The sequence below is a fragment of the Phyllostomus hastatus genome, unplaced genomic scaffold, assembly GCF_019186645.2.
Source record: "Phyllostomus hastatus isolate PE091 unplaced genomic scaffold, TTU_PhHast_1.1 phas_scaffold_182, whole genome shotgun sequence".
NCBI classification, from domain to species: Eukaryota; Metazoa; Chordata; class Mammalia; order Chiroptera; family Phyllostomidae; genus Phyllostomus; species Phyllostomus hastatus.
The window spans coordinates 10,542,902-10,568,868 of NW_025334013.1; the positions used below are offsets into that span (position 1 = coordinate 10,542,902).

Here is a 25,967-nt window from a genome sequence, read left to right on the forward strand (position 1 = left end):
TTCAGGATTCCCCTGCCCCGGCTCCTTGGAGAAAGCCCATCTCCGGCTGCCACCCTGCCAGGCCCCTCTGCTGCTCCCCACCCCGGCTCCACAGGCGCAGCCGCATGGACTTCATTCCGCTTCCCCAGGCCCATGCATGAGGCCGCCGTGGCAGGCTGTTCGCCTGGAGCCCAGCTGAGTGGCGAGAGGCTGCAAGCTTTCGGTCTATAATAGAGTTGCTGAGACAAGCGGAAAACTGCAGCCGAGTAAACAGATAAATAATTGAAACAGTGACAACACATACCTTGCTGCTTTGTGGAGTAACACTTTCATTAGCAGGAGGCAGCCCAGACCCGGGGATGCCGGCGGTGGGGAGGCAGGCGTGCCGCCGGCAGCCGGGAGCCCAGGACACTCGGGGGCCGGCTTTTAATCAGCTGTGAGCAGCTGGGCACCTGAGCGCGGCTTTGTCTTCCAGCTCGGGCTTTATTATCGCCTCCTGGTTCCCCTGTGTTCCTGGGGGAAACGGGGACCTCCTGGCCTGCCGGTCCCAATGGCAGCCAGAGGAGAGTGAGTCCCCCACCCTGTCCCCGTCTCTCCCCCCGCCCCCCCCCCCGTGTCAGTGGATTGGGCTCTCCTCAGCCCCCTCCCAGGTCTCTAGGCTCCAGACACGCCCCCTCGATCAGTCCTCATCCGACTCTAAAGCCAGAGGAGAATCTGAACCCTGCAACCCCATGGCCTCTCCGGAACCTGAGCTGCTTTGTTTGCAGGATCCGGCACGCGGTTCACTCCCCAGGGCCTTCTCACTGCACTGCACCCTGAACAGCCTACCCGCGCGGTTCCTTCCTGCTCCAGGGCCTTTGCTCCTGCTTCCCCCTCTGCCTGGAAGCACGCCCGCCATTTGCAAAGCTGCCTCCTACTCTTCCTTTTAGAAGATAACTTACCCATCCCTTGCTCCAAGAAGCCCTCTCTGACCACCTTCTCCCCAGGACGGGGGCTGTACCGGCTCTGCCACCCCCTGCCATTCTGGGCCCGCCCCTTGTGGGACTTACCGGAAATGGTTGCCATGTAGCTCATTTGTCTCTGCACGAGATCTTTGCTCTGGTGACTGTCCCTGGTGGTGCCCCCTCTTCTCCTTCTGTCCAGCCTGCCCCCTCTCCTGTCTCTTCTCAGGCAGGGACCCTGTGGCTGACTCTGCAAAACACATGCACAGACTGCGGCTCTGTCCGCGGCTCTGCCTGCAGCTCCCCAAGCCGGACTTGTCATTTCTGCGAGGCCGACCTGGGGGCTCCCCCACGTGGGAGCCCAGGTGCGGTGGGGAGAGACGCAGAGAGAGCCAGCCCTGTTCCTCCTTGGCTGTAGGTCCTCACCTCGGACCCTCAGTTTGCACATCAATGGAACTGGGATGACTTGGGGGGGGGGCCCAGTGACAGCTGTGACATCTCCTACCCAGAGCCTTTCCAGAGGCAGTGGGACAGTGGGTTTGCTGGCCTCCTCGTCTCCTGGGCAGGTGTCCCCGAAGCCCACTCCCTGCCCGGGGGGTGGGAGGAGAGGGGTGGCGGGTGCTGGCCGCATGCTCACCTGCGGCTGCCTCTGTGCTCTGTTGCAGGTGATGGATGGCGGCACCATCAAGCAGAAGATCTTCACCTTCGACGCCATGTTCTCCACCAACTACTCACACATGGAAAACTACCGCAAGAGAGAGGACCTGGTGTACCAGTCCACCGTAAGGTGAGGGGCTGCAGGGCGCGGGGCGGGGACCGGGAGGCCACCTGTCCGGCTCGTTGGCGTCCGGCCCACGGTGTGCTTGGGGGTTCTCAGAGTCAGCCTCCACGGGCTGGGAAGGCCGAGCCGGGGGCTCTGCTGCAGGAGTGGGACCCGTTCCTGGAGGGAGGGGACAAGGGGTGTCCCTTTGGTCACCTGGGAAACTCCTCACTCAGCTCCTTCTGTGGACACCCTCTTTAGACTCCTCCACCCCCCCAGCAGAACTGATCGCCCCGAAACCCAGGGCTGCCACCCCACAAGAGGGGGACCTCACCACAGGGTTAATGAAGAGTACCTTCATACAAGCACTGAATGTGCACAACTTTACACACACGCGCACACATGGGCCCTTTTCCACGCTGCACAGCCAGCTGCTCTGCCTGGAGCCCGGGCAGAAAGCACAGGCTGCCGAGAAGCTGGAGGATGACTGGGCTACGCTGCGCCCGTGGCGAGAGGCCGAGGCAGACAGGGCCGGGCCGGGGCACTGCGCCTCGCGGGGTGCCTGTGACATTCCTGCTCTCCACACGGGGGCTGGCTCTCCTTTCCACGACCACCAGCGTCAGAAGGCACAGCAGCTGCTCCCTTTCGCCTTGTACCCGCAGCTCCCAGCACAAGGCCTGCACGCACAGCAGGTGCTCGACGGGATTTGCACGTTGGCTGGATGACCCTGGGCTTGCTCCTTTGGCCCTTTGGGCCTCGGTTTCCCCATGAGTAAAGTTAGAAAATGGGACAAGGAGGTTTCAAAGGGCCCATCCAGCCCAGCCTGGGGGGTCTGGCAGGTGGTCCTTCCCTGCCCCCTTTTGTAAGGTGGGTGCGCTCCCCTGGAGGAACTTTCTGGGTCTCCGCTCCTTGCTGGGCTTTGTGCCCGGAGTCAGACCCAGCCGCTCGCTGAGGCGATCTGGCGAGACTGTGGGTGCCGAGGGGCTCTGGCATGCAGGTGGCCACACAGATGCCTTCACTTATATATTTACAATTTTTCCTGCCCTTGCTTCCAAAGGGGATTGGGGGTGCCTTAAAATACTGAATCACACCTAAGACCAGCCAGTGACAATTGCGATGAAATGGAGGCAAACTCTCATTTTTGGAGAAGAAAATGACTGTTCTGGGAACCACAGATGATTCACATCACCCCAAGTTTCCCAGAAGCCCACCGCTGCCTCCCCACCGCTGCATGGTGACCAGGATCTCTGAGAGGCCCCCCTTGTGCCAGTCCATCCCATCATTTCTGGTGCCCCGCCGCCACTGTAGGTAGGGTCCCCAGGGCGACTCCTTGGCTCTGGTTCCTAAGCAGCACGGAAACCCAGAGACCACCCCTGAGCCTCGCCCCGCCATGCTCACCCTGCTACCTGCAGACCCGGTCAGATCCCAGCCCAGCCACTTCCTGCTGAGTGACCTTGGACGGGGCCTTAACCTCTCATGGGTCGGCTCCTCAGCAAGCTTGCTGAATGGGATCGGCCCCACAGACCTGTGGAGTTTAAGGGAGATTGGTGTCCAGTGGCCTGAGCGCCAGTCCTGACTCCTCCACGCTCCCGCTGTAGTGTGGCCTTGGGCGTGACTCCGTGTCTGAGTTCCTGGTGTGTGGAGGGAAGGGCCGCAGTAAGAAGTTCAAAGCCGCCTGGAGAGGATCTGATGAGCCGCCGCAGTCCCCGAGCTCCGCGTGTTTGCTGTTATGTCTCAGAAAAAGCCCTCCCTCCCTCCCAGGAAGGAAAAGCCCTCTCCTCCCAGCGCCTCTCATAAGCCTGCTTACGTGTGTCCACGCGGTCTCCTGAGCGTCACCAACAACCTCGTGAACACAAGCCCGTGTTACTATTATTTTCTACAGTCCTGGTTTTTCAGATGGGATCCACGTTTAGTGAGGTCAAGGGCCCCCTGCTGGAATGACATGAACTGGGTCAGATCTGACCCACCTCGTGCTACCCCTCCACCCAGAGGGGGCAGGAGACTTGCTCAAGGTCACACGGCCGAGCCAGGGCTGGCGTCCCGTCCCAGGCAGAGAGCGCGAGGCCAGAGCAACCGAGAGGAGGCCCCAGGCAGAAGGGACGACGGGAGCGGACCCTCTCTCTCTCTCTGCCAGTCTAATCCGATCACGCCAGCCCCCAGAGAGCATCCGCGCTGGAAGAGGCTGCTCCTTCAGGCTGCGGGGCCCCATTAGGGTTGGCGGTGGGGCGTGGGACTCCACATTTACATATAAATGAAGATATTTACAAATTAATGCATACCAACTAGAGAGAGTCCCAGCTCCACAGCTGTCTCCGCCGCTTCCTCTTCAGCTGGGGAACCGGGCTGGGGGGAGAGGGAGGCTGAGAAGATTACCAGGAATTGGCAGGGAGCAACTCTGGGCAGCAGCTGAGAGGAGCCCCAGGGGCCCCCAGAGGTGTTCCTCCCACTGGTGGGGTTCCCAGAGGGATGGCAGTCCAGTGGGGGGCTGGGAGGGGCAAGCCTTCTGCCTCTGGAGGGGAGGTGCAGGTATGGCACAGCTTGGGCAGCTCACTGCCCCTCCCGGCGCCTAAGAGGCCCCATCTGTCAAAGGCTTTTCTAGTTCTGAGCCTCAGAACCCGGAACTCCCAGCTGGGCATCGGCAGGCATTTCCTCCTTCAAAGGGTGTTTAATATTTGACTGAGCATCTCCCGGAGCCCAGTGTGATGCGAGGCGCCGCGCCCCAGAGGCACAAGAAAGGCAGGGTTCTCTGCTTTTCCAGGGACGCAGGCAGCAATCTAGGAAAGTAAGACGTCCGTAAACATGTCACTACACGTTACGCAAGGAACTCCCTGCGCGAGGCCCCTGCATGGCATCCTTCCCTTCCCGCTCATTCTCCGTTGCCCGTCCGGCTGCCTGGGACTCCCTCCCTGGTACACCCCTCACACAGAATCCTCGTCTCGGGATCCGCTTCGCAGGGGCCTCCCGTGTGGGGCGGTGTGATGTGGAGGACAGTCCCACCAGCACACCGGCTGCCCTCCTCACCTGCCCTCTCACGCCCTGCCCCCCCACCTCCATTCCCCTGTTACACCACAGAGAAGATGGCCATGTGGGCACAATTCATTGGTTCCTGCAGAATGTGGCTGCCCCCAGATGGCAGCTAAGACCTTCCTGGAGGTCGCGGTGAACCCCCGTGAGCTTTCAACCGCCCCCACCACCCGCACCGCCCCCTTGGGCTGTGCCTCCCGTTTCCCAAAGCCCTCTGCGGCCCCTTGTCCACTCTCATCTGCTCGGGGTGTCGTGAGGAGCACCAGGCAGGTTGCGCTGGCTCTGATTCAGTGGTAAGGAAAATCTAGACTCGAGCGGTTACGTGTGCTCCTGCCCCTCGCACACTTGACCCGCCTCTCCTTGCCAAGGCCCTACTCATTCTTCCAGGTTCAGCTGAAACACCACCTCCTCCAGGAAGCCAGTCCTGACTGCCCACACTGGGCCAGATACCCCAGCGTACTTGCCCTTCACACACTCACTGCCCTGACACTAGGCGCTCATAGCCCGCCTCCTCAAGCAGACCGGAAGTCCCATGAGGACCAGGACTGGGTCCGATGTCTTCATCCCCGTCTCCCCAGTCCCCAGCTTAGCACCAGCCCCTCCCTCACCCACTGCCCCCCCAAGCACACCCCCCACACGAACATGTTGTGATCTGTAAATATTTGTCAGGTACATGAGTTAGCGGTGGTGTCGGAGGCATTACAAAGGAGCAAGCCGGGCGCCTGGTCCCGCCCCCGTATTTGCATCCTTCATTCATCACAGGGAATTGAGCAATTGCAGTGTGTCAGGGACAGCGCTGGAAATAAAGTAGCGAACAAGACATAACCAGACCTGCTCTTGTGAGGTTTACGACGTAGCGGGTGAGTAGGGACAGACTATAAAAATATGTTTAGAATAATAAGAAAACTATTTATACCTGGCGATGAGGGTGGTGAAGGAAATAAGGTCATGTAATAGAGAAGGAGGAATAATGGAGGGGGAGGGCTGCGGGGTTCCTCCTAGGAGAGGCGTGTGCGCAGAGATCTGTAGGACAAAGGGAAGCCGGCGGCCAGGGTTGGGGGTAGGAAGGGCACCCCAGGGAGAAGGCACAGCAAGTGCAAAGGCCCTGAGGCGAGAAAGGGCCTGATCGAGGAGCTGCCGAGGGCCGGCGTGGCCAGGAAGTGAACTGGCGTTCACTCGCAGCGCCCTGGAAGCCACCGTGACCTGTGTTTTGTGAAGCTCACCCGGGTTGCAGCGTGGAGGGTGGGTTGGTGGCGACAAAGAAGGACAAAGCCCTCCGTGAAGGAGTCCGGGGAAGTGGTCAGAGGTTTCTCCGTAGGCTTCAGGACCTCATTTCCAAGTCGGAGTGAAGTTGGGGTGTGGGGGGCTGGAAGACCACCTGGGCCGGAAGGCGGGGGCGGGAGAACCAGCTCTCACCGGCAGGGTCTGGTTGCCAAGCCTGGGAACCTGTGCGCATGCGCCATCCCCCCAAAGCCAGCAGAGCTGGGGAACAATTGGGTCGGGTGGAGCCTAGGGGTTTCCTGGAGAATGTGAGAGCACAGTTACACTTTCCTAATTCATACTGATCAGGGGAGGGAGGTGTGGGAGAAATCAAGTAAATGAAAAAAAGAGCCTTGAGGATCGAAGACGCGGAAAGAAACGCAACTTCTTTTATTGCTTTGAGATGCAGCCGTTCACGTATGCGCTCAACAAACAGCACATATTGAGCGTTTGCGGCATCCTCGGCCCAGCATGGGGGTGGGCGCAGGGGGTGGGCACAGCGCCCCGGGGGGTGAAGATGCAGCCCCTGCCTCCACGGAGCTTACAGCCTGCCCCGTCTCCCGCCCGCCCATTAGCTCCCCCAAAGGCTGTGCTCTGCCGTCTTTTTCATCTTAGTAACCCCAGAACCCACTTGGCATTCAGAGAGGAACAATAAATATTTGTGAAATGAAAGGAGAGAAAGAGGAGATAAAACACGGAGATAAATAGCTAACAATTCAAGTAATAAAGTGATAGCTGTCACAGGACGGGCTCAGATAGAATGCAGCGCTGACTCAGAGATGGAGAGATTGGGCAAATCCCGGCAGAGGCGGCACTGGAAGTGGCCCTGGAAGCACGAGCCGGCTGTAGACAAAGGGGACCCGGGAGCAGGCGCTCTAGAGGGAAGGCACGCACGGGTGCGGGCGCGGGGGTGGGGGAGGGGAGGGCCGAAGTCCCGCAGGCCGGCAGAGGTTTCAAAGTGGATGCCCTCTGGAATCCGTTCAAACAGAGGAAAAAAAAATGGAGTTGGTTTTTAAACAGACACATTAACTGTCTGGTCCAAAGAGCTGAGAGGATTGTTTCCCTTTGAAAAGTTAAATGTCCCTTCTGAGTCGCATCCATTAGCGAGCAGGGCCGCCGCTGCCTTCACTGTCGGTGCAAAGAAGCAGGCCGCCCGACGCGAGCGATTTCACAGCCTGAGTTGCGCAGCTCCCTACTGCCCTTCGCGCCGCCATCAGCCACACCTCTGTTCTCTGTCCAAAGTGTGCTCGAGGTTGCTTATGCACGAAGATGCCTTTCATTTCTCCACTCATCCCGCCACGCAGCACACCCACGTTGAACACCTACTACGCGCCGGCCTTGTGCCAGGTTCTGTGCAATGGAACAAACGTGGGCCCTGTCTCTGCAGAACTGCCTGGTGAGGCTGGCAGCCCTGATCTTGACCCTCTGTCAACCCATTCTTCTCTCCCCTGCCCAAAAATCATCCAGGAATATGAATGAGCCGGAGCGAGATTGTAAGGATAACCTCAAGCCATTTTCAGCACTTTACTCATAACGGATGCTATCTCTCAGCCACATCAGAACTGAACACCCCAGGTCTTCCACCCCACGTGGGAGCCAGGTCCCCATCTCAAACCTAGAGGATACTTAAAGAGCGAGGACTGCAGTTCCCAGCCACTAGGGGATTTTCAGTCCAGTTCTCCCTTCCCAGCAAGGAGAGGCGGCAAGTTTGCTAAGGGAGCAAGGCTCCGCAGTCAGGTGGTGGCTGCACCATTCCCGCACAGGCCAGTCCCCAGACCACCTGCATGAGGATCACCTTGGAAGTGCCTTAGAAACACCAGTTCCTGGGCCCCACCAAGATGGAATTTGATTTGGAGCAGGGCCTAGAAAACCAGTCTTTTAGAAAGTCTTCCAGGTAGAGACGCTGGCAGCGAGACTTGGAAAGCTCTGCTCACACAACACCTTCCATCTGCTCCGATGTGCAGATTTGGGCCAAAGAGCTCGGTGGGAAGCTGCAAGGCACAGATAATTCTAGTGCTGCTGGCAGCCGGTGGCTGACAGTCGATTGTTCTAAGTTCCCCCACCCCTCCGACCCCCACCCTGCCCCACTCCCAGGGCTGGAGACCTGTTTGGGTTGAAGATGACAAAACAGCTGGACCAGCCAGTGACCTCCCAGTCCAGAGTGACCTCACAGGTACCGACCAGTCCCAGAGCCTGGGCCACCCCATGCCCAGCTACCACTACTTGTCGTTAGAAGAATGCAGCTGACCTCAGGAAGGGAGGGCGTGGCTGGAGGCAGGCGGGCTCGGAAAGGAGATGCTCCTAACGCAGCTCCCTGGCCAACGCATCTCCCCGAGAGGTGGAGGGTGCCCATGCTCCCTGAGCCACAGTCTTGCCGGACCTCATCCTGAGCCCTGCACCCCAGGGTACCCATTAGGGAATGCGGAGTTCCTGCCCCCCCCCTCCCCCCCGTGTCAGGCCTGCAGACCGCACTCTGCACAGCCTTCCAGCCTTCCTCCCTAGGTCCTGTCCATCAGGGAGGGGACCCTCCCTGCTTCATCTCTGGGTCCTCAGGGCCTGGCACAGGGCCTGGGATGGAAGCCCAGGGCCTCGGTAAAAGTTTGTTGAATCAATAGGCTGACAGGTTATCCAAATGTGGAATTACCATTTCAAACAGTCAGCAAAACTCTGCCCATCCATCATGTGGTTTAACCCTCACAGCCACCGCGAGGTGGGCAGAGCTCAGACTCACCGAATCCCGCGGTGTGGGTCTGTGCTGTGGTACCGATGACGACACAGGAGACTAGAGGGCTGAAGTCACATGGTTTGCACGTAGTGAAGCCTGGGTTTGTCCCCGTGGGTCGTCAGAGCCCTATTGGGTCCCCAGAGCCCTATTTGGTCCCTGGACGCCTGGGGGAGGGGTCACTCAGCAGTCAGTGAGTGCCCACCCTGTGCCAGGACCATTGCTAGGTGCTGGAGAGTTAGGTGGCCTAGTGAGGTCATGTGACCTTGTATCGCCATCCTTATATGCACACGCGTGTGCACAGGAGCACACACACGGGATCCCTGGCCTGAGATGCTCGGCGTCTCCAGGTGGGAAGCTGCCAGTCACCACCTTAAAAATAGCTACCACCTGGCAGCCCCAGGCCCATGGATGCCTCGGCCAAGGAGATAAGCGATGCCCAATCCTGACTCCGGAAGTGGCTGTGGAGCCTCTGCCACCTCAGCTGGCAGCACGAATTTGGTTGACTTGCGGAGAAATGGGTTAACCTGGCACGCCTCTGCTGTTTGCCTGTCCCCCCATGGAGGGGGGCAGCCTCCACCCCCACTCCACCGCAGCCTTCTCCCTCCCCCCCGCCCTCCTCCTCCTCTCGCTCACTTCTCAGCTTCCCACTTCTCCCCTTCCCCAGCGGTTGCCGGTCCTCCTCTGCCTTTTGGGAGCCCAGTTCAAATGCCCCACTTGGCACAGTGTCCCCCATGCCCCTCCAGGATCAGTCCTGCTCCAGAAGCACTCTGCAGCATGACTCTGCCCCTCTCGTGTGGATGCAATGACCCGCCCACAGGATCGCTGTCCCCGCAAGGCCACCAGCACCCACCAGGCAAGGCCGGGTTTCGCTCACACAGGCTGCTCCTCCGCAGGTTCCCAAGGGGCGGGCACGGCCTTCCCTCCTCCCGAGCCCCCACCCCGCCCACCAGTAAAAGCCGAGCCTCTTCTCCTTTTGTTCCTTGGCTTTTAGTCTTTTCCTCAGCTGCTGTGGCCTTCCTTTCTTAGGGCCACATTCTTCCTTTCCTTACTTCTGCCCTCTCAGTCTCACACTTCCCACCTTCTCACACTTCCTCTTCTCCCTGCACACTCCTGCATCCCTTGGCTTGGAGCCCCTTTCTGGCCCAGCACGGGCCCTGGGTCTCGAGGCCCCAGATGCCCCAGTAGCATCAAGAGGGTTCCTGTTCCACCTGGGGAGGCAGGCAGGTAGGGGCACTTCTCCATGGTTGGGTTTTGGGTTAGTGGAGATCTTTGGTGCAGGGGACTGAGATGGACTCCATGGGTCCACGGCTGTCACCAAAGCAGCCTCCTCCACCCACCCTCCCCATTCTCTATTCGCCCTCCTGCCCACAGGGAGGCCTCTAGGACTCCCAGAAGGTACCCTCTCTCGCCTTTCTCCCCTGGGGAGGGAAGGGCTTGCAAAGCTGTCTGCTGCCCTCTGGTGATGCACTGGAGTATTGCAATGAGGGGGGGTCCCTCACCTGTGCGCCACGCCCCCACCCCCTTCACCAAGAATGGGTCTTGTTCCTCAAGAGTAGGGACTCTCCTTTCTTTATCTCTAAGGCCTCACTGCCCAGCAAGGGTCTCAGAAGGGATTTGTTAAATTAATGAGCTGACAGGTTATCCAAATGTGGAATTATTATTTCAAACGTTCAGCAAAACTCTTTCCCATCCATCATTTGCTTAAACCCTAATGACAATTTTATGAAGTGCAGATCTCAGGTCCTAGTTATGGGGCTCCCGCTCGGCTCGGAGAGGAGAAGTGACTCGCCCGAGGGCTGGGTGAGGGTCCCCCCCAGGGGTCCTCCCAGTGAGGGGCAGAGCCCCTGGGCTGATAGAATGGGGGGCGCAGGTGTCTGTGGGGTAACCCATTTTCTCCTCTGGTTAGCGGTCGGTCTGCCCTTTACCAGGGGCCTTCTGGAGACCGTGCCTTCACCCCGAGTCACCCCACAGAATTGCGAGCCCGGCGTCAGGCCGCAGTCTGGCCGGGGGGCGGGAGGGAGTTCCGGTGAGTGTCCCGTGGACCGTGACGTGTCTCAGCCCCTCCAGTGAGGCCTTGCCCTAATTACACACTTGCCGTTTCAAAAGCATTTCTTTGTTAACGGTAGACATCAAGGGGTACACAAGGGGGGTAAGATCCCTGTCTCTGTAGAGGTGACATTCCCGGGGTGATGCCAGCACCCCAGGGAGAGTCGGGGGAGGGGGTGTGGGAGGTGAGGGGAAGCAGCCACACAAAGGCCAGGGAGTGAGCATTCTCGAAGAGGAGGCAGCGAGGGCCTGAGGTGGGGGCGAGCTTGAAGGATCATCAGAGAGCAGAAGAGGCCCGGAGGGCCTCTGGGGGGACAGAGGGCCCTGTGAGCAGTGTGGGGAGGAGGGGAGACGGCCGCAGAGGCCAGAGGGCAAGGAACGGGCCTCTTGAACTTTGTCGAAATGCAGATTCTCACTCAGTGGGTCTGGGCTGGGGCCTGAGCTCCTGCGTTTCTGATCCTGTCCCAGGGGAGGCGGGTGCTGCTGTTCCGGGTGGACACGGACACATCCAGGGAGCTTTACAAACACCCCCCGCGCCGGCCGAGCCCCAGCGGGGTCAGCAGAGCTGTGCTGGCGGAGCGGGGAGGGGGTGGGGCGGGGCACAGACACCAGTTTTCCCAAGCCCCGCAGGCCAGGTTGAGAACCACTGTTGTAGGACATTCTGGGTGGTTGAAAAGAAAGCTTGAACTGTGTTCTAGGAATGGTGAGGAGTCACCAAAGTCGATTTTGTTTCTATTTGTGTGTTGTTAAAAGATCCACCGGAGCTACTGGGGAGGATGTGACAGTGGAGAGGGGGGACCGGGGAGGAAAGGTGGTGACGGGCTGGCCCCAGGAGGCCCGGAGCGCCGTGACGGGGGACTTCAGCAGGACTCACGGATGGACCGGAAGTGGGGGGATCTCAGGAAGAGATGAGTTGACAGTGACCTCTAGGGCCAGGGTCCTAGCATTTAGGTGGAGGGGAGCTCCTTCCTGAGGTGGGGAGGCCCATGAGGACCCCCTAGGGCTGGCGGGGCGGGGGGTGGTGCGGGATTCTCAAGTTCGGTTTGGGCCGGGTTCAGGCGCCGCCTGTTAGACACCAGAGCGAGGACGGTGAGTAGGAGAGGTTGGGGTCATAGATACAAATGTGGGAGCCACGGGCATACAGATGCCATGTAAAGCCACTGTCCCCTCCCAGACTTGGGACAGTGCGGCCAGCAGCCTTTCGACCTCACCGAGGCCATTCCTCTCCTTCCCTGGATGGGAAAACCGAGGCCCAGAGACTGGGGGTGCTTCCCCTAAGGTCGCACAGCAAGCCAGCGTGTGGCTTCTAGGCGGGACCATTTCCATGCCACCGAGCCCCGTGCAGCCCCCCTCCCCCCGCCCCAGCCACCGTTGGAAGGCCAGAGCTGCCGAGACGGAAAGTAATTTATATATCCGCAGCCAGAAAACACACTGTTAGACATTATCCACCCCCCCCCACACGCACACACATTATCTTTTTCCTTCTGAGTAAAAAATCAGTAGCCGGCTGTCAGCTTTATTACTAATTACACAACTACTTTATTGCTGGTATTAAAAAAAATGAAGGCTAAAAATGTCTGGGAAAGACTTAATTTAGTAAACAGTTCAGAACAAAGTATTTGTCACCGTAGTATTTCTTCACATTAGAATTTGCTCCGGGTGATTCAGATCTTCTCTTTACTATATTATTGCAGCCTAATAAAGTTCCCAGGCTCTGGGAGAAGCTTCTCTGCCTCGGAAGGTAATTGTGTTTCAGGAGGTGAGGATTGGGTAGGATTGATGGCGAATGGCGGGCGGCGGGGGCGGAGTCTGGTGAGCCTAAGGGTCCTGGGAAAACACACGTGGGAGAGGGCAGGAGACGTGAGTGCCCTGCTGAGCTCGCAGTGGGCTCTCAACAGTGGATGCATGGATGGATGGATGGATGGATGCAGAATGAATGAATGAATGAATGGAAGAGGAGCTCCCAGCTTAACCATCAGATTGTGGCACAACTTAGTCAAGGAAAAGAAGTCACCTAAAAGTTGCCAGTGGCAGAGACAAAGGACAAAAGGTCAGTGGGCCATGGGCCTTTTGTACAGGTGGCCTTTTGCCCTTGTCACCTCTGTTTGCAAATAGCACAGACTGCGACTGAGGTGATGAAGCAACACCACCCAGGCTGCAGGGGCAGGGAGGTCTTTTTCATTTTATGAAAAAGCAAAGAGGCAACTGGGGAAGGTGAGTGACTTGCTCAAGGTCACACGGCTCAGGGGCAGTGGAGACGCCAGGCCCCAGGCTTCCTGCTGTGCAGCCCGGGGCTGCCTCTCCCTCCCCAGCCCCCACAGTGCCGGTCCTTTCTCTGCACACCGGGCCCCGCGATGCCTAGGTTCCTCCTCCACCCAGCAGCCGGGGTGAGCTTTCCCAGGTGAGATTGTATGGTGGCACCTGCTGCCGGAAGCCCTCCGAGGGCTTCCTGGCTCCCTTTCCAGGAAATGCTTGTTTCCTATCAGGCCTGCAAAGTCCAGGAAACCTCAGTCTCCATCCACTCTGCCCTCCCCCCGCCCCCGACCGTCCTCTGGTCACCCTGATTTTGTCGCCAAGCTTGTTCCCACCTCAGGACATTTGCGCATGCTTTTCCTCCAGTGGATACACTCGTCTTCCATCCCAGGTGTCTGATGGAAGGTCACCTCCGCAGGGGCCTCCCTGACGCCTCATCTGGAGGGGTCCCCACACCCACCCCAGACGCTCAGGTCCCTTTGCACCCGCTTGCTTGTTGCAGCATTTATCCCTGTCCGGCATGGCTCTCTCCTGTGTGTATCTGCATACGTTTCCCTTTTTCTTCTCAAGTGCAACCCTGAGGATGAGGACTTGGTCCCTTCGGCTTTCTTCTGCTTCCCCAGCGCCCAGACCGATACCAGGCCCCTCCGCCCACATCAGCGGAGAAGCGAACCCCTGGTCAGAGGGCTGGACCGTCAGATCCCTGCCCAGCACTGAGCCCAAAGCCCTGGGGTTTCAGGACGAGGGTCTAGCCCCAAGCCTGCAATGGGACACGGCCAGACACCCCATTTCCCTGAGCCTCAGTTTCCCTTTTTCCAATGCACTAGTGGGAGGGGGTGCTGGGTGACAGACGGCCCTCCGGGGTCTAACACTCCCTGCCCCTTCTTCGCTGCCCCACCAAAGAAAGGGGCCAGGCAGCGCCCCGGCCCCGAGGGCCCCAGGCTGCACGCACAGCCAGGCCTGCCTGGGGCCTGGAGACAGATGCCCGAGTTCCGAGACAAGCAGCGAACTGCCTGCCCGTCGGTTCTAAGTACCTCCATTTGGATCCTCGGGGGAGTGGCTTGCCCTTGCTGCGGCAATTTCCTCCTGAGCTGGGCTGGCGCTCCTAATTATTATTTGGGAAGGTTTGGGGAGGCTCAGTTAATTGATTACATATTTCCTTCCTTGACAGGGCATTTGTTCAGTTGTGTCTTTTATTTCTTCCCCCACTAGGTTAATGTTCCTGGGCATGTTGAGTATTTTGTGGGGACCATGGGACTGAAGCAAGTCATAACTCTCCCTCCAGCCCGCTCGCCCTGCCAGGGGTTTCCGAGCACTTTAATTTAACTTCCCTGGACCTTTGCTTCCCCCTGAGAGTGATGATATAGTCAGAGCCCCGAGAGCGGAGGACTCATAATAATGCTAACGCCAGTGCTCATCAAGCTCTCACCACGTGCCGTGCTCTGCTGTAAGCACTTCACACACATGGACTCATCAACCTGCCCGGGGCGGGTGCTGTGGCTGTCTGCATTCGTGGGTGCAAAGTGAAGCTCAGAGAGGTTAAGTGACTTGGCCAAGGTTGCACAGCCGCTAAGTGGCCCAGCCCTGGGATTCAGACCCACGGGCCATGTGAGAGGGTAGAGGCCAGGCACAGGCTCCCAGTCACTGCTCTTTAAGTGTCCCAACTGGCTCGGGGTGCGGGGATGCAGGCCCCCACCACGCTGGGCTGCGGGGCAGGCAGGGGGGCCGCTCTGGTTTGCCTCTGCCAGATGCTGTGCGCAGTGACACCAGGCAGGACTTGGAGCCTCAGCTCTTCCCTCGGTGACAGAAGAAGAATGGCCTCAGCTCCCAAGCCGAGGGGAGGGTTGTAGGAATGCCTCATGTCCAGCACGGAGTGGTGTGAGGTGAAAATAGCTGAATCTCAGGTGCTTGTGTATAATGTGCTTCTAATGCGTACCTGTCTTACTACATATATTCTCCTGTATGAGACACATTTTACACCGGAATGTCGAATAATAACAAGAATGGAGTGGGAAGGTCACTGACTCTCAGGGGGCTGTCCCTTCTTGCCCCAGCAAGGACACCCCACTCCTTTGATCCCAGGAGCCTCTCTCAATGCCCTTCCATGGTTCGGCCACAACTCCCTCGGGGAGGAACTACAGGCGCACCCACCCGCGCCCACCCCAGGCCCTGCGGAGCTCAGCACAGAGGAAGTGCAGAGAATGAAAGAATGAGGGAAGCGGCTGGCTCTTCCCCCTGCTTTTCCCGGGGGGGGGGGAGGGGGGAGGGACCCTTTCCTGGCCCCTCCCCCTGGGTGACCCATCTAAGTGCGCCTCCTACCCCCAGTGTGGTCTGGAGATTTTCCAGGAGTGATTGGTGGGGGGGCGGTGGAATTGCTGGCTATTTTGTTCATTTGTTCATTCAGTGAACGTTTCTGAGTGCCTCTCCTGAGCCAGGTGACGGAGAAAGAGCAGGGTGGCGCGGTCGCACAGAGAGGCGGGCGTCTTCCCCCAGAGGAAGCGCGTCTGGCCCTGGAGCACTGCCGTGGTTTCCCACGTTTCTCGTGGGCCGTCTCGGCTGAGCCCCACAACGTCCCATGCAGCGGGCTGTGCCTGTCCCTCTTTCAGGGGTGAGGAAGCAGGCCCACAGAGACGTGTGCAGAGCCAGTTATGGTACCGTGTGCGGAGCCCTGGGGCGGGCTGCAGCTCACAGCATGGGTACGCAGGTGGGGCCTTGCATGCCCTGGCTGCTGTGTGCCAGCTGCAGAGAGGGCGGGTGGGAGCTGCCTGAGTCTGGGCCAACTGTGGCGGGGGTTGGGTGGCCACCTGTTTGGTGAGCTCCGACCTGCAGGGTCAGAGGCCCCATACCTGGAGCCCCCGTTGTGCCCTGTTGCCCCCTTCACCAACCTGGCAAGCCTGACCTCTGTGGGCCCCTCCCACAGCCCTGGCTCCCCACTTCCCACCGCCCCCAAGGCCCTCCTCTGGGGACTCAGACACAGGCAGGAGCCCCTTTTCTGGCTGGATGTGAGTGTTGTGGGCGGCAGGGGGACGGCCCGGATGACCCTGTGGGGTGCATGGGCCCAGCAGAGCCCGAATCCGTGCTCAGGGCCCCTGCAGCCAGCCAGGATTTTAAGCGGGCGTCAGGCAGGAGCAGCCAGCAGGGAGCGGCCGGAGCTCAGGGCTCTCAGACCGGCCTGGAGCCATCTCTGCAGGACCCCGTGGGGGGCTGGTGGCACCGGTCCCCATGTCCACGCTGCCACGTTGAAGGACGAGCTGAGGCCGAGCTGGATCTGGGCCCGGCCTTGGAGCCCACCAGCCAGTGAGAGGGGCTCCTCTCCGCCAAGGGCCCTGCACTGCCACCCCCACCCTCACTGCACCCTGCCCCGCCCCCAGCTCCTCCCCATCAGAGTCCTGGAGAAAGACGAGGAGGCCTGCAGCGGGTCTGTCTGTGGGTCTGATGCCCCCAAAGGGCTCCAAGCACAACGGGGACCTTGGTCTCCATCTCAGGGCCAAAGAGAACAACACTAATGGTAACAGCTACACTCACCTGCCTGGGCTCCCTGGGGGCCGAGTAAAGCCTCAGGGAGGAGATCAGCACTAGTAGCCCCATTTTGCTGATGGGAACAGTGAGGGCCCGAGAAGTTAAGTGTCTTGCCGCAGCTTAAGCACGTGGCAAGGGGCAGGGCCAAGATTTGAACCCAGGCAGCCTGCGGCCAGCGTCCCTGTGTTTCTCCACCAGACCACACCACCTCTGGGCACCTCTGGCCTGTAAGTTCGCTCACTTGTTTGGATAGCGCACGAGGGAAGAGTTGGGGAGTAAGGAAGACGGGACCAGGCCTTTTAGGGTTAAGCAGACAGGTTTGGGGAGCCCAGATCCGCCCCTTCAGAGCTGTGGGACTTTGGGAAGATCGCTCGGCCTCTCTGAGCCCCTGTACCGCCCTTCCCGGAACAGGGGGCTCAGTCCTCCGCGTGCGGCTGTTCCATCCACTGCCTCCAGCTTCCCCCTGAAGGTCTGCCTCCTTTTCTGCCTCTGCCGTGAGCCCGCAGAGGAGGCGGGTGATGAGGCCTGGGCCCCAGCACAGTCGGCGTGAAGGTCTGATGGTCTGATGGAGTCGACGCCAGGGCGCCTCGGGAGGGGCAGGGCTGATGGGGACAGAGTGGGGCCCGGCAGAGCGAGCAGATGAGGAGAGGCAGCCTGCGCCGTGTCTCTGCACCATCAGCTCTCCCTGTTGTGTTCCTCCTGCTTGCCCAGGCGGCCATGCCAGCCTAGGATGCCAGCCTGTGAGATCTGGGCCGCAGAGGGCCCCATGGAGGCCCCGCCAGCTGCTCTAGCTGCTGATGGGACGGGGGGCGGGGGGCCCTGGGCTCGTTATAAATCTCTTGAGAGGCTGCTAAACGCCCCAGTGCTGCCCACGGCTGCACGCATCTCATCCTCCGCTCCACATCCCCGCCTCCGGGGGCCAACAGAGCCGACTCCAGATGCCCCTGCTGGGCTTTGGGGCTCTCCACTGGGGAATCCCCAGCTCTTCATTTTCCTTTTACATTAGGGTCCAGCGGACACACAGGGACGCACTTCAGTTAAAGGTCCGGCTCAGGGAATTGTTACAGAGCCACACACCCCGGCGGCCCACCCACGGCCCAGCTCAGGGTCTGAAACGCTTCCGGCCAGCACCCCTCGATATGTCCTTCCACCAGGAGGGAAGCATGATGCTGACTTTTGAACCAGCTTTGACTCGTTTTTCCTGTTATTGCTCTGCCCACAATGGGGATTGCACTTTGCGTGTCTGGCTGCTTTCACTCAGCATAAGGTCTGGGAGATCTGTGTTCCGGTGGTAGCAACCACCGGGAGATCACGTGGTTGCCCATGTCACTGGCTCGCCCTTTTTCATTGCTGTGTAGTATTCCATTGTGTGGCTCTATCACAGTTTCTCTGTCTGTTCTCCTGTGGAGGGACGTTGGGCTGTTGCCACCAGTTTTGAGCAATGGTCAGTCAAGTTGCTTTGAACGTGAGTGTTCATTTCTCTCAGATGTTTCCCCAGGAGAGGAACTTAGGGAGCACAGGGAGGTGAGTGTTTAGCTTTCGTGGAGGCTGCCTGTATTAGCCCCCCAGGGCTGCCGTGACGAGATGCCGTAAACTGGGTGGCTCAACACAACAGAAGTGTAGCCTCTCGTAATTCCAGCAGCCACACATCTGAAATCCATGCTCCCTCTGCATGCTCCAGGACAAAGTCCGTCCTTGCCCCTTCCTAGCATCTGGGGGTGCCGGCAGCCCTGGGTGCTCCTTGGCTCGGGTCTCTGATCTCTGCCTCCATGCTCACGTGGCGTCTCCCTCTTGTCAGTCTGTGTCTCTGGGTCCAAATTTCCCTCTTCGTATCAGGACAGCAGACACTGGGTGAGGGCCCAGCCTAATCCAGTCTGACCTCACCTCAGCTGGGTCACATCTGCAAAGACCTATCTCCGAACAGGGCCTCAGTCACAGGCACCAGGGGGTAGGACTTCAGCCTGTCTTTTTTCACGGTGGGGGACACAGTGCAACCCACAACACTGCCTGGCGTTTTCCCGAAGTGCCTGTCCCCTTTCGTCCTCGCGCCAGCGGGGGTTCTGGGTGCTCCGCGTCCTGGGTGTTCCGACTCCTGGCCCGGGGAATCAGGTGACTCCCTTTTCCTCGACCGTTCAAGCGCCCACCATGCCTTTCTGCCCCCGACTTCGCAGAAGAGGCCCCCACCGGCTCTGCCTGTGGAAACCCTTCCCTCCTTGTGGACCAAACTCACACACCCCTGCCCTCCCCCGCCACCCCGGGAACGTGTCCTGAACCCTCCGCCCAGGCCGAATTCCACAGCCCCCCCCCCGGCTTCCTGCACACTCCCCTCCTTCCAGACGGACCCCTCTGACTGGTGGCTTGAGGGGGACGGAAGGCTGCAGCTCGGGAGTGGCAGCGCTCATCTCCAGACCCACAGGAACAAGCGCCTCCCTTCTCCACCATCAGTTTCTTTTCCCAGAATGCTCTAGGTGTCCGCAGGGCTCCCTCCTCCAGTCCCTTGGGGTCTCTGCCCCATTGTCACCTCCCAAGAGGAGCCTGCCCCGGCCACCTTGTCTGAAACAGCATCCCCAGCACTATGCTCGCTGTCTTTTTGCTTCTTCTCAAGTGGTATCAGCGCCTGCCGTTCTGTGATGAGTTTGCTTGTTCGCTGTCTCTCCGACCGGAAACTAGTTTCCCCTTATCTCGTGCCCACGGCTCCGTCTCCAGCACCCGGAAGGTCACCTGCGGCAGTCCGTAAATATTTGTTGAATGAATGAATGAATGAATGAATGAATGAACGGACCCCGTAGAACGGGGAGAAGAGCGCCCGCTGGCCGGGGCAGGGGTGGTTCTTGGGTGATCATGCTTAGTTAGCGTCCAGCATGGCAGGAGCTGACTCTGTCGGCGTTAGCTGTTGTGTTCATTCCTGATTGCTTCTGCTGCAAAGCGCCGTGAAGCTAATGTGCTAAAACGGCACGAATTTAGCTCCGGCCGAGCGGCTCGGTGGGTTGGAGCATCGTCCCCTGCACCGAAAGGTTGCGGGTTTGATCCCCGGTCAGGCTGCGTACGGGAAGCAAACAGCCGATGTTCCTCTGTCACATCAGGGTTTCTCTCTCTCCTCCCCGCCGCCCCGTCCCCTCTCTCTCAAATCAATAAACATCCTCCGGTGAGGATTAATACGAATTCAGGATCTTGGAGTTCTAGGAGCCAGGAGTCTGGCACGGGCTCACTGGGCTCAGCCGGCCATCGGCAGGGCTGACTTCCTTCTGGAGACTCGGGGGGAGAGTCTGATTGTTGGCCTTTTGAAGCTTCCAGAGGTGCCCAGGTGCCGTGGCGTGGGGCTCGTTGCAGCAACGGCACCACTGCGATCTCTGCCCCTGCTGTCACAGCTGCCCCTCCGACCCGGACCCTCCCGCCTCCCTCTCAGAGGGACCCTGGGGCTGCACGGGGCCCACCTGGCGAGTCCAGGACAATCTCCCCGCCCCAGGGTAAGGCCTGCACAGTTCCTTTTGCCATGTGCAAGGCACCACGCCCTTCTTCCCTCTGCATCTCCAGTTTCCTCCTCAAGGGTCTGGCGCACAGTAGGTGCTCAGGAATTCAACGTGAGCTTCCTGAGGGCAAAAGCCCCTGTTATCAATCCCAGTGCCCCCATTGTTGTCCCGGAGTGGGCTGGGCAGGTCACCCAAGGGCCTCAAAGGCATTTTTTTAACTGAGCAGACCTACTGGGTGCTGGGTGTGGTCCGGGAGGAGACTGGGGAGGCAGGTGAAGGAAAGGAAGGGGTGGCCAGGTCACGGAGGGCGTGGGCTCCCCATAAACAGATTCGGACTGGACACCGTCACGGTGTCATGGAGCGGGACCCTCGTTCTGAAGGATAAAGCCACGACGTCAGGAACACTTAGGCTAGGAGGCGGCGTGATGAGAGTCACCTGGAGCTCAGCTCCTGGCATCCGAATCCCAGCTCTGCCACTCAGGAGCTGTGGGGCCCTAGGCAAGTCACTGCTGCTCCGTGCCTCAGTTTCCCCATCTCTACAACGGGGGTGATGATAACAGTGCCTGCTTTGTACAGCGCTTGTGGGGCTTACGTGAGCTGGCGATGCTCTCAGCACTGGCTCGATGTGCCCGAGACAGAGGGTGGTGGCGCCGGGGGGCCTAGCCCACGTTGTATGGATGTTGCCCTTGGCCACACTCACCCTGCACCATCTCCTGGGTGCCCGTGACCAGCCAGGCGGGGTGCTGGGTTAGGGAGACCGTGGCGAGTAGTTTGGCCGTCACACAGGGCCCTCGATGGCCCCGTGGGGACGCACTACCGCTGCTCCCACTTTCTAGGTGAGAAAACGGGTGAGGAGTACCTGAGGCCGCACGGCCGGAAAGCAGGGGAGCGGGCGTTGCAAACCAGGCCGCCCACACTCCAGACGGCTGTCGTCTGCCGCTTTTCCAGCTCGCGGCCCCGAGACCCAGCGTCCTGGCGCTCTGCCCTGCGTCTTTCTGGAAATCTTGGACGTGGTTTCGAAGCGGGGGTCTCCTCCCTCATTACGGCCGTCAGGGGAGAGCCTGAGAATTGGGCTCTGATCAGATTAGGCCCCTGTCGCGGCATAACTTTCTATATTCACCATAAAGCTAATAAACTAATAAATTAGACAGAATGAAAATATCATTGGGCAAGGCGGCACGCTAAAGCGCGGCCGTAATTACACTCGCGGCCGGGGCCAATTCCTCACATTTCGCCTTGGCCAAGTCTCCTCCGCTCACCGTGTCCCTAATAAGGCATAACTCACTCTACAAACATTAAATTGAGTTATTTATTTTAAATTACAGTGGAACTGAAAACCACCTTGATAAACCTATTCTCGTGAATCTGCTTCCCCATGAACATAGCCCAACGATTTTTTTTTTTTCCTAAACAAAGACATTATCTAGCTTGTCTCAGCACCCCCGCTCCCACAGCCCCTGGCCTGGCTGCTCCCTCTACACCACAATTCCAGCTTCGGAGATTTGACTCGTTCTCTGGAGGCTGGTGGAGGTCGTCCTTTCTGTATGGAGATGATTCATGGCTAATTAATACTAATAATGGTGCTAACGTTTGTGAGTGTGCATGACGGGGCTGTGCTGGGCCCTCGGCCGTGGCCTTCGTATGTGTGGATTTGCTTAATCCTCGTGATAAGCCCGCAAGGGCCATCTTTAATGAGCCTCGCTTTGCTTTGCAGAGCAGGAAATGGGATCAGAGCAGGAAACGGGATCAGAGCAGGAAACGGGATCAGAGCAGGAAATGGGATCAGAGAGGGGAAGGGACTTGCCCGAGACCACACAGAGCTGGTACCCCGCCAGGGTGGTCCTCACCACGGGTGTCCTACCTCTAGCCAATGAGCACCGATGCCGATGATACCCCAGCCTGGGGGAGCCGCTAGGAATTCCGGCTGCCATGAGGCACGTTTGTTGAGCTGTGGGACGTGCTCACGACCTGTTGTGGGGCTGGGGGTAGATCTGGACAAGCAGACAGTAGTTACTGGGGGTTCTAGGAGTTCAGAGGTGTCTACCCCCAGCCTGGCTGCCAGGGGCAGCAGGGTGAGGGGCGTGGGTGATGTATCAGAGACCATGATTGGTGGGGGAGCGGGACAGGGCCAGACAAAGAAGCAGGAGGAAGTCACTCCAGGGGAAAGGAAGGCCTAGCAGGGCCAGTAGCTAAGTGGTGCATCCAGAGATCTGTGGCTGGAGTGAAGGGAGGGGAGTGTGGGAACAGCTATCCTGGCCCAGCCACAGTCTTGGGGCTCTTCCCACACAGCTCTGAGGAGACACTACCACTGTCCTGCATGGGGCCACCCGGAACCAAAACAAGAGGGAAGCCCGGCTGCACCTGAATCCCGGGTTTGACACTGTTGTTCTCACCAGAGATGAACTCCAACAGGCCCAGCCCCTGGGCACATGTATAACCTAAGGCCACCTTCTCATTTGTCAAATGGGTGTGGCGATACCTACCTCCAGGGGCTTTGGTCCTCCACGCAGAGTCTCCCCACACCCGCACACGCAGCCTCTTGTTCAACATTCCCCTTTGGCTGTCACTCCTGCAGCCCACACTCAGACTGAGCTCGTGCGGGCCCCTCTCAGCTGCTCCGTGCTGAGGGAAGGGCCCAGCCACCCGCCAGCTGCCAGCAACTCTGGAATTCATCCAGACGCCCCTCTCCCTCCCTCCCCGTGCCCAGCCAGCCCCTGATACTCCCTGAGCTGATTCCAAGGTGGTTCGTTTCTCTCCCTATGTCCCGCCCCCCGGACCCAGTCGCTGACAGGTCTCATCGAACGCCACTGCAGAGGCCTCCCAGCTGCTCAGCCCACACGCGCTCTGTCTTTCCTCGTCCCTTTCCCTACTCAGCAGGGCTAAGATGCCGTCTCACTGTGTCGTGCCTCCGCCCTCCTTCCCCCTCACGTTTCTTCAGTGACTCCCACTCTCCTTAGGAGAAAACCCAAGCTCGTTAGCATGACCCAGGAGGCCCGCATGGCCCGACCCCTGCTGCCTCGGCCTCCGCATCCTGTGCCTCCGCTCCTCACTCTCAGAGCCATCCTTCATCCTCCAGGGACCGCCCTCCCAGGTGTTTTGTGCATCTGGTTCCCTCTGCCTGGAACCCTCTCTACCTGCCCCCCTCCCCCTGCCCCACGGCCTTCTTTGCCAAGTCCTGCTCCTCCTTCTGACCCAGGAAAGCTGACTTGTCAGTGTGGGTTGGTCAGGTCCCCCCACTGTCACTCCAGCAGATCCCTGGATGTCTCACGGAACTCATCACACTATGAAGTGAACACATGTTTCCGTGGTTAGTCCCATCCGTGTCTGGAGCCCTAGAGAGGAAGCTAGCTGCGTGAGGGCAGGGGTCGTGCCTGCCCTGTTCACTGTGGTCTCTCTAGCAATTACCCCACGTACCGTTGAGTGGGATTTGGCAGACACACAGTGTAGAAGTGTTGGGTGAATCGGTGATGGATGGATGGATGGATGGATGGATGGATAAATGGATAATTGAATAGATATATAAATGAGTGGATGGGTAGTTAAAAGAGTGGGTGGATAGTTGGATGGGTGGATAGGTGAATGGATAAGTAGATAAATGGGTAAGTGGATGGATGGATGAATGGATGATAGATGGATGGATATATGGATGGATGGATGGATACTTGGGTGGATGAGTGAATGGACGTTGGATGGATGGATAAGTGGATGACTATGGGTGGACAGAAGCACTGACTATTTTTATGAGACCCTATGGAGAAGTCCCCAGCAGTGTCCGGCATAGAAAAGTCACTCAGTGTTTCTTACGTGGGAAGCACAGTGCTCTGCCGTGCTCCGGTGCAGGGATTTCGACTCGCCTCTCAGGCTCACTTTCTGGAAGGCAGACCCCCTGCTGGGAAGCCCAAACCCAGAGCCAGCCAAGGGAGAGGTGTGGCAGGGGCCAGACGTGGTCCTCGGCCCATGCCAGTCCCTGGGCCTGGGCTCTGCCAGGCGGGGATGCAGAGACTGAGGGAAGGGGGCCCTGGGGAACTTGGGCTTTTTCGTAGCAGAACTGTCATCCGTCTCCCCCTTCCCAGCATGGTCGTGGCCACTGCCAGGCCACCGAGAGTGAGCTCCGAAGCTGAACATTGAAGAATGGGATCCCTCCTGCTGTTGATGGATGGTCCCCCGGTGCATTTCAGACACTGCAGCTGCCCAGCTTTATTTGTACCCCTTGTTCTCGGACTCACGGGGTCCTACTCCTGCTCTGGCCTCCGCGTGGACCTGTCCTCTTATCAGTTCCTCCTTTTTGACCTCCCGCGCTGGTGTGACCAGTTCTCCTACTGTCTTGTGTGCGAGCCTCTGCCCCTCCGTTCCCTAAGTGGGTCTCTGGTTTAACCCCCATCTCTAAGTCCCAGCCACAGTCCCTCCCTCCCCAGGATGCTGATTCTTCCTAGATAAGGCCTGGATTTGATCTTGCCTCGTGTGTTGGTAGTGGAAAGCCAGCCTTGCAGTGTGACCTTAGGCATATCAGTTACTCTCTCTGTGCCTCGGTTTCCTCGGCTGAAAGAAGATGATAGCAATACGTAATGTAGTATCGGTATGTAATGGCATCCACGGGGTTGTTAGGGGATTGAACAAGCTGATGCACGTAAAGCGTTAGAACTGTGCCCGGAGCACTCTAAGTACTGTGCTGGTGTGCATTATTATTATCCAACAACAGGCAGGGAACTACAGTACGAGCCCAGCAAAGTTCCCGGTGCTGGGTGTGCAGGTGGACAGACTGGCTCCTTCAGCTAACCTGGAAGGACAGAGCTCACCCTTTGTTCCAGTTTGCAGAACTGATGACAACCCTCTGTACCACCCCCCTCTCTGTGACCTCAGGTAGGTCACAGAACCCCGCTGAGCCTCAGGTTTCCCGTGTACACAGTGCCCGCCCTTCCGGCGTTTGGTGAAGAGTAGAGACGGAATGAATATGTAGAGGTCTTGGAAACAGGACGTTCTCAGTAAATGGTGGTTAGGATTTTTTTTTTTTCAGGACCAGCATTCACCCCTCTACTCCCAGGTCTATGATTAGGGAAAGAACTTTCCCGCCCTTTCCATACTATTATGTGACTTCTCCCCACATTCCTGGGAGGTGGGTATTATATGACTTGATTTTACAGGTTAGAAGACATAGCACAGAGAAGTTAAGGAACACGCCCAAGGTCACAGCGCTCACAGGTGGCAGAGCTGAGATTTGACCCTCCGTCTATCGGATGCCACCACCTGTGCACTTGGCCACTAAGCCATACACTTCCCCATCAGAGCCACAGCTTGGCTCCGAGAATCAGCACCACCACCAGCTCCAGGAGACCTGGGAGCCAGGACAATGCTTCCAACATCCAAAACTCAAGTGAGAAAAGTGAGTTCTTGGTGCGAGGTCTTGAGTGTTGCTGCGGGCAGACCCCACCCACTTCCTCTCTGTGGTGTGGGCGCCCTGATGGACTTTGTTTCTGGGACCTCCTGGTCCTCTCCCTCGCCCAGTCTCTGGGCGTCAATCCACATCCCCTACCCAGGCCCCTCAAAAAACAGGAGAGAGCGCCCAGTGATCGGAAGACACGCAAACACCACAATCACAGGGACGGGAATGAAAACCCAGCCACAGAGGGCTCTGTCCTCAGTGTAACCCCCAGGTTATCTTGCCAAAGCCTCTCCGTGGTCTCTAGGGAAGGCCCTGCCACCATCTCAGACTTTTTAAACATTTATTTTTTAAATATATTTCATTGATTATGCCATTACAGTTGTCCTATTTTCCCTCCTTCACTCCCCTCCGCCCTGCCCACCCCCTCCCACCCACATTCCCCCCCTTTAGTTCATGTCCCTGTGTCATAAGTTCTTTAGCTTCTACATTTCCCATACTATTCTTGCCCTCCCCCTGTCTATTTTCTCCCTACCACCTATGCTACTTATTCCCTGTACCTTTTCCCCCTCCCTCCCCCTCCCACTCCCCTGTTGCTAACCCTCCAGGTGAT

The 25,967-nt window shown here is 58.6% G+C and overlaps 1 protein-coding gene across 1 annotated transcript in view; it reads left to right on the plus strand.

The window, feature by feature from the left end:
- Window positions 1–25,967, plus strand: part of IGSF21 (immunoglobin superfamily member 21) — a 229,994-nt gene that overhangs the window by 152,759 nt on the left and 51,268 nt on the right. The window contains exon 3 of the mRNA XM_045859339.1: window positions 1,586–1,707. Coding sequence (XP_045715295.1) covers window positions 1,586–1,707 — 122 coding nt within the window. The remainder of the gene's footprint in view (window positions 1–1,585; window positions 1,708–25,967) is intronic.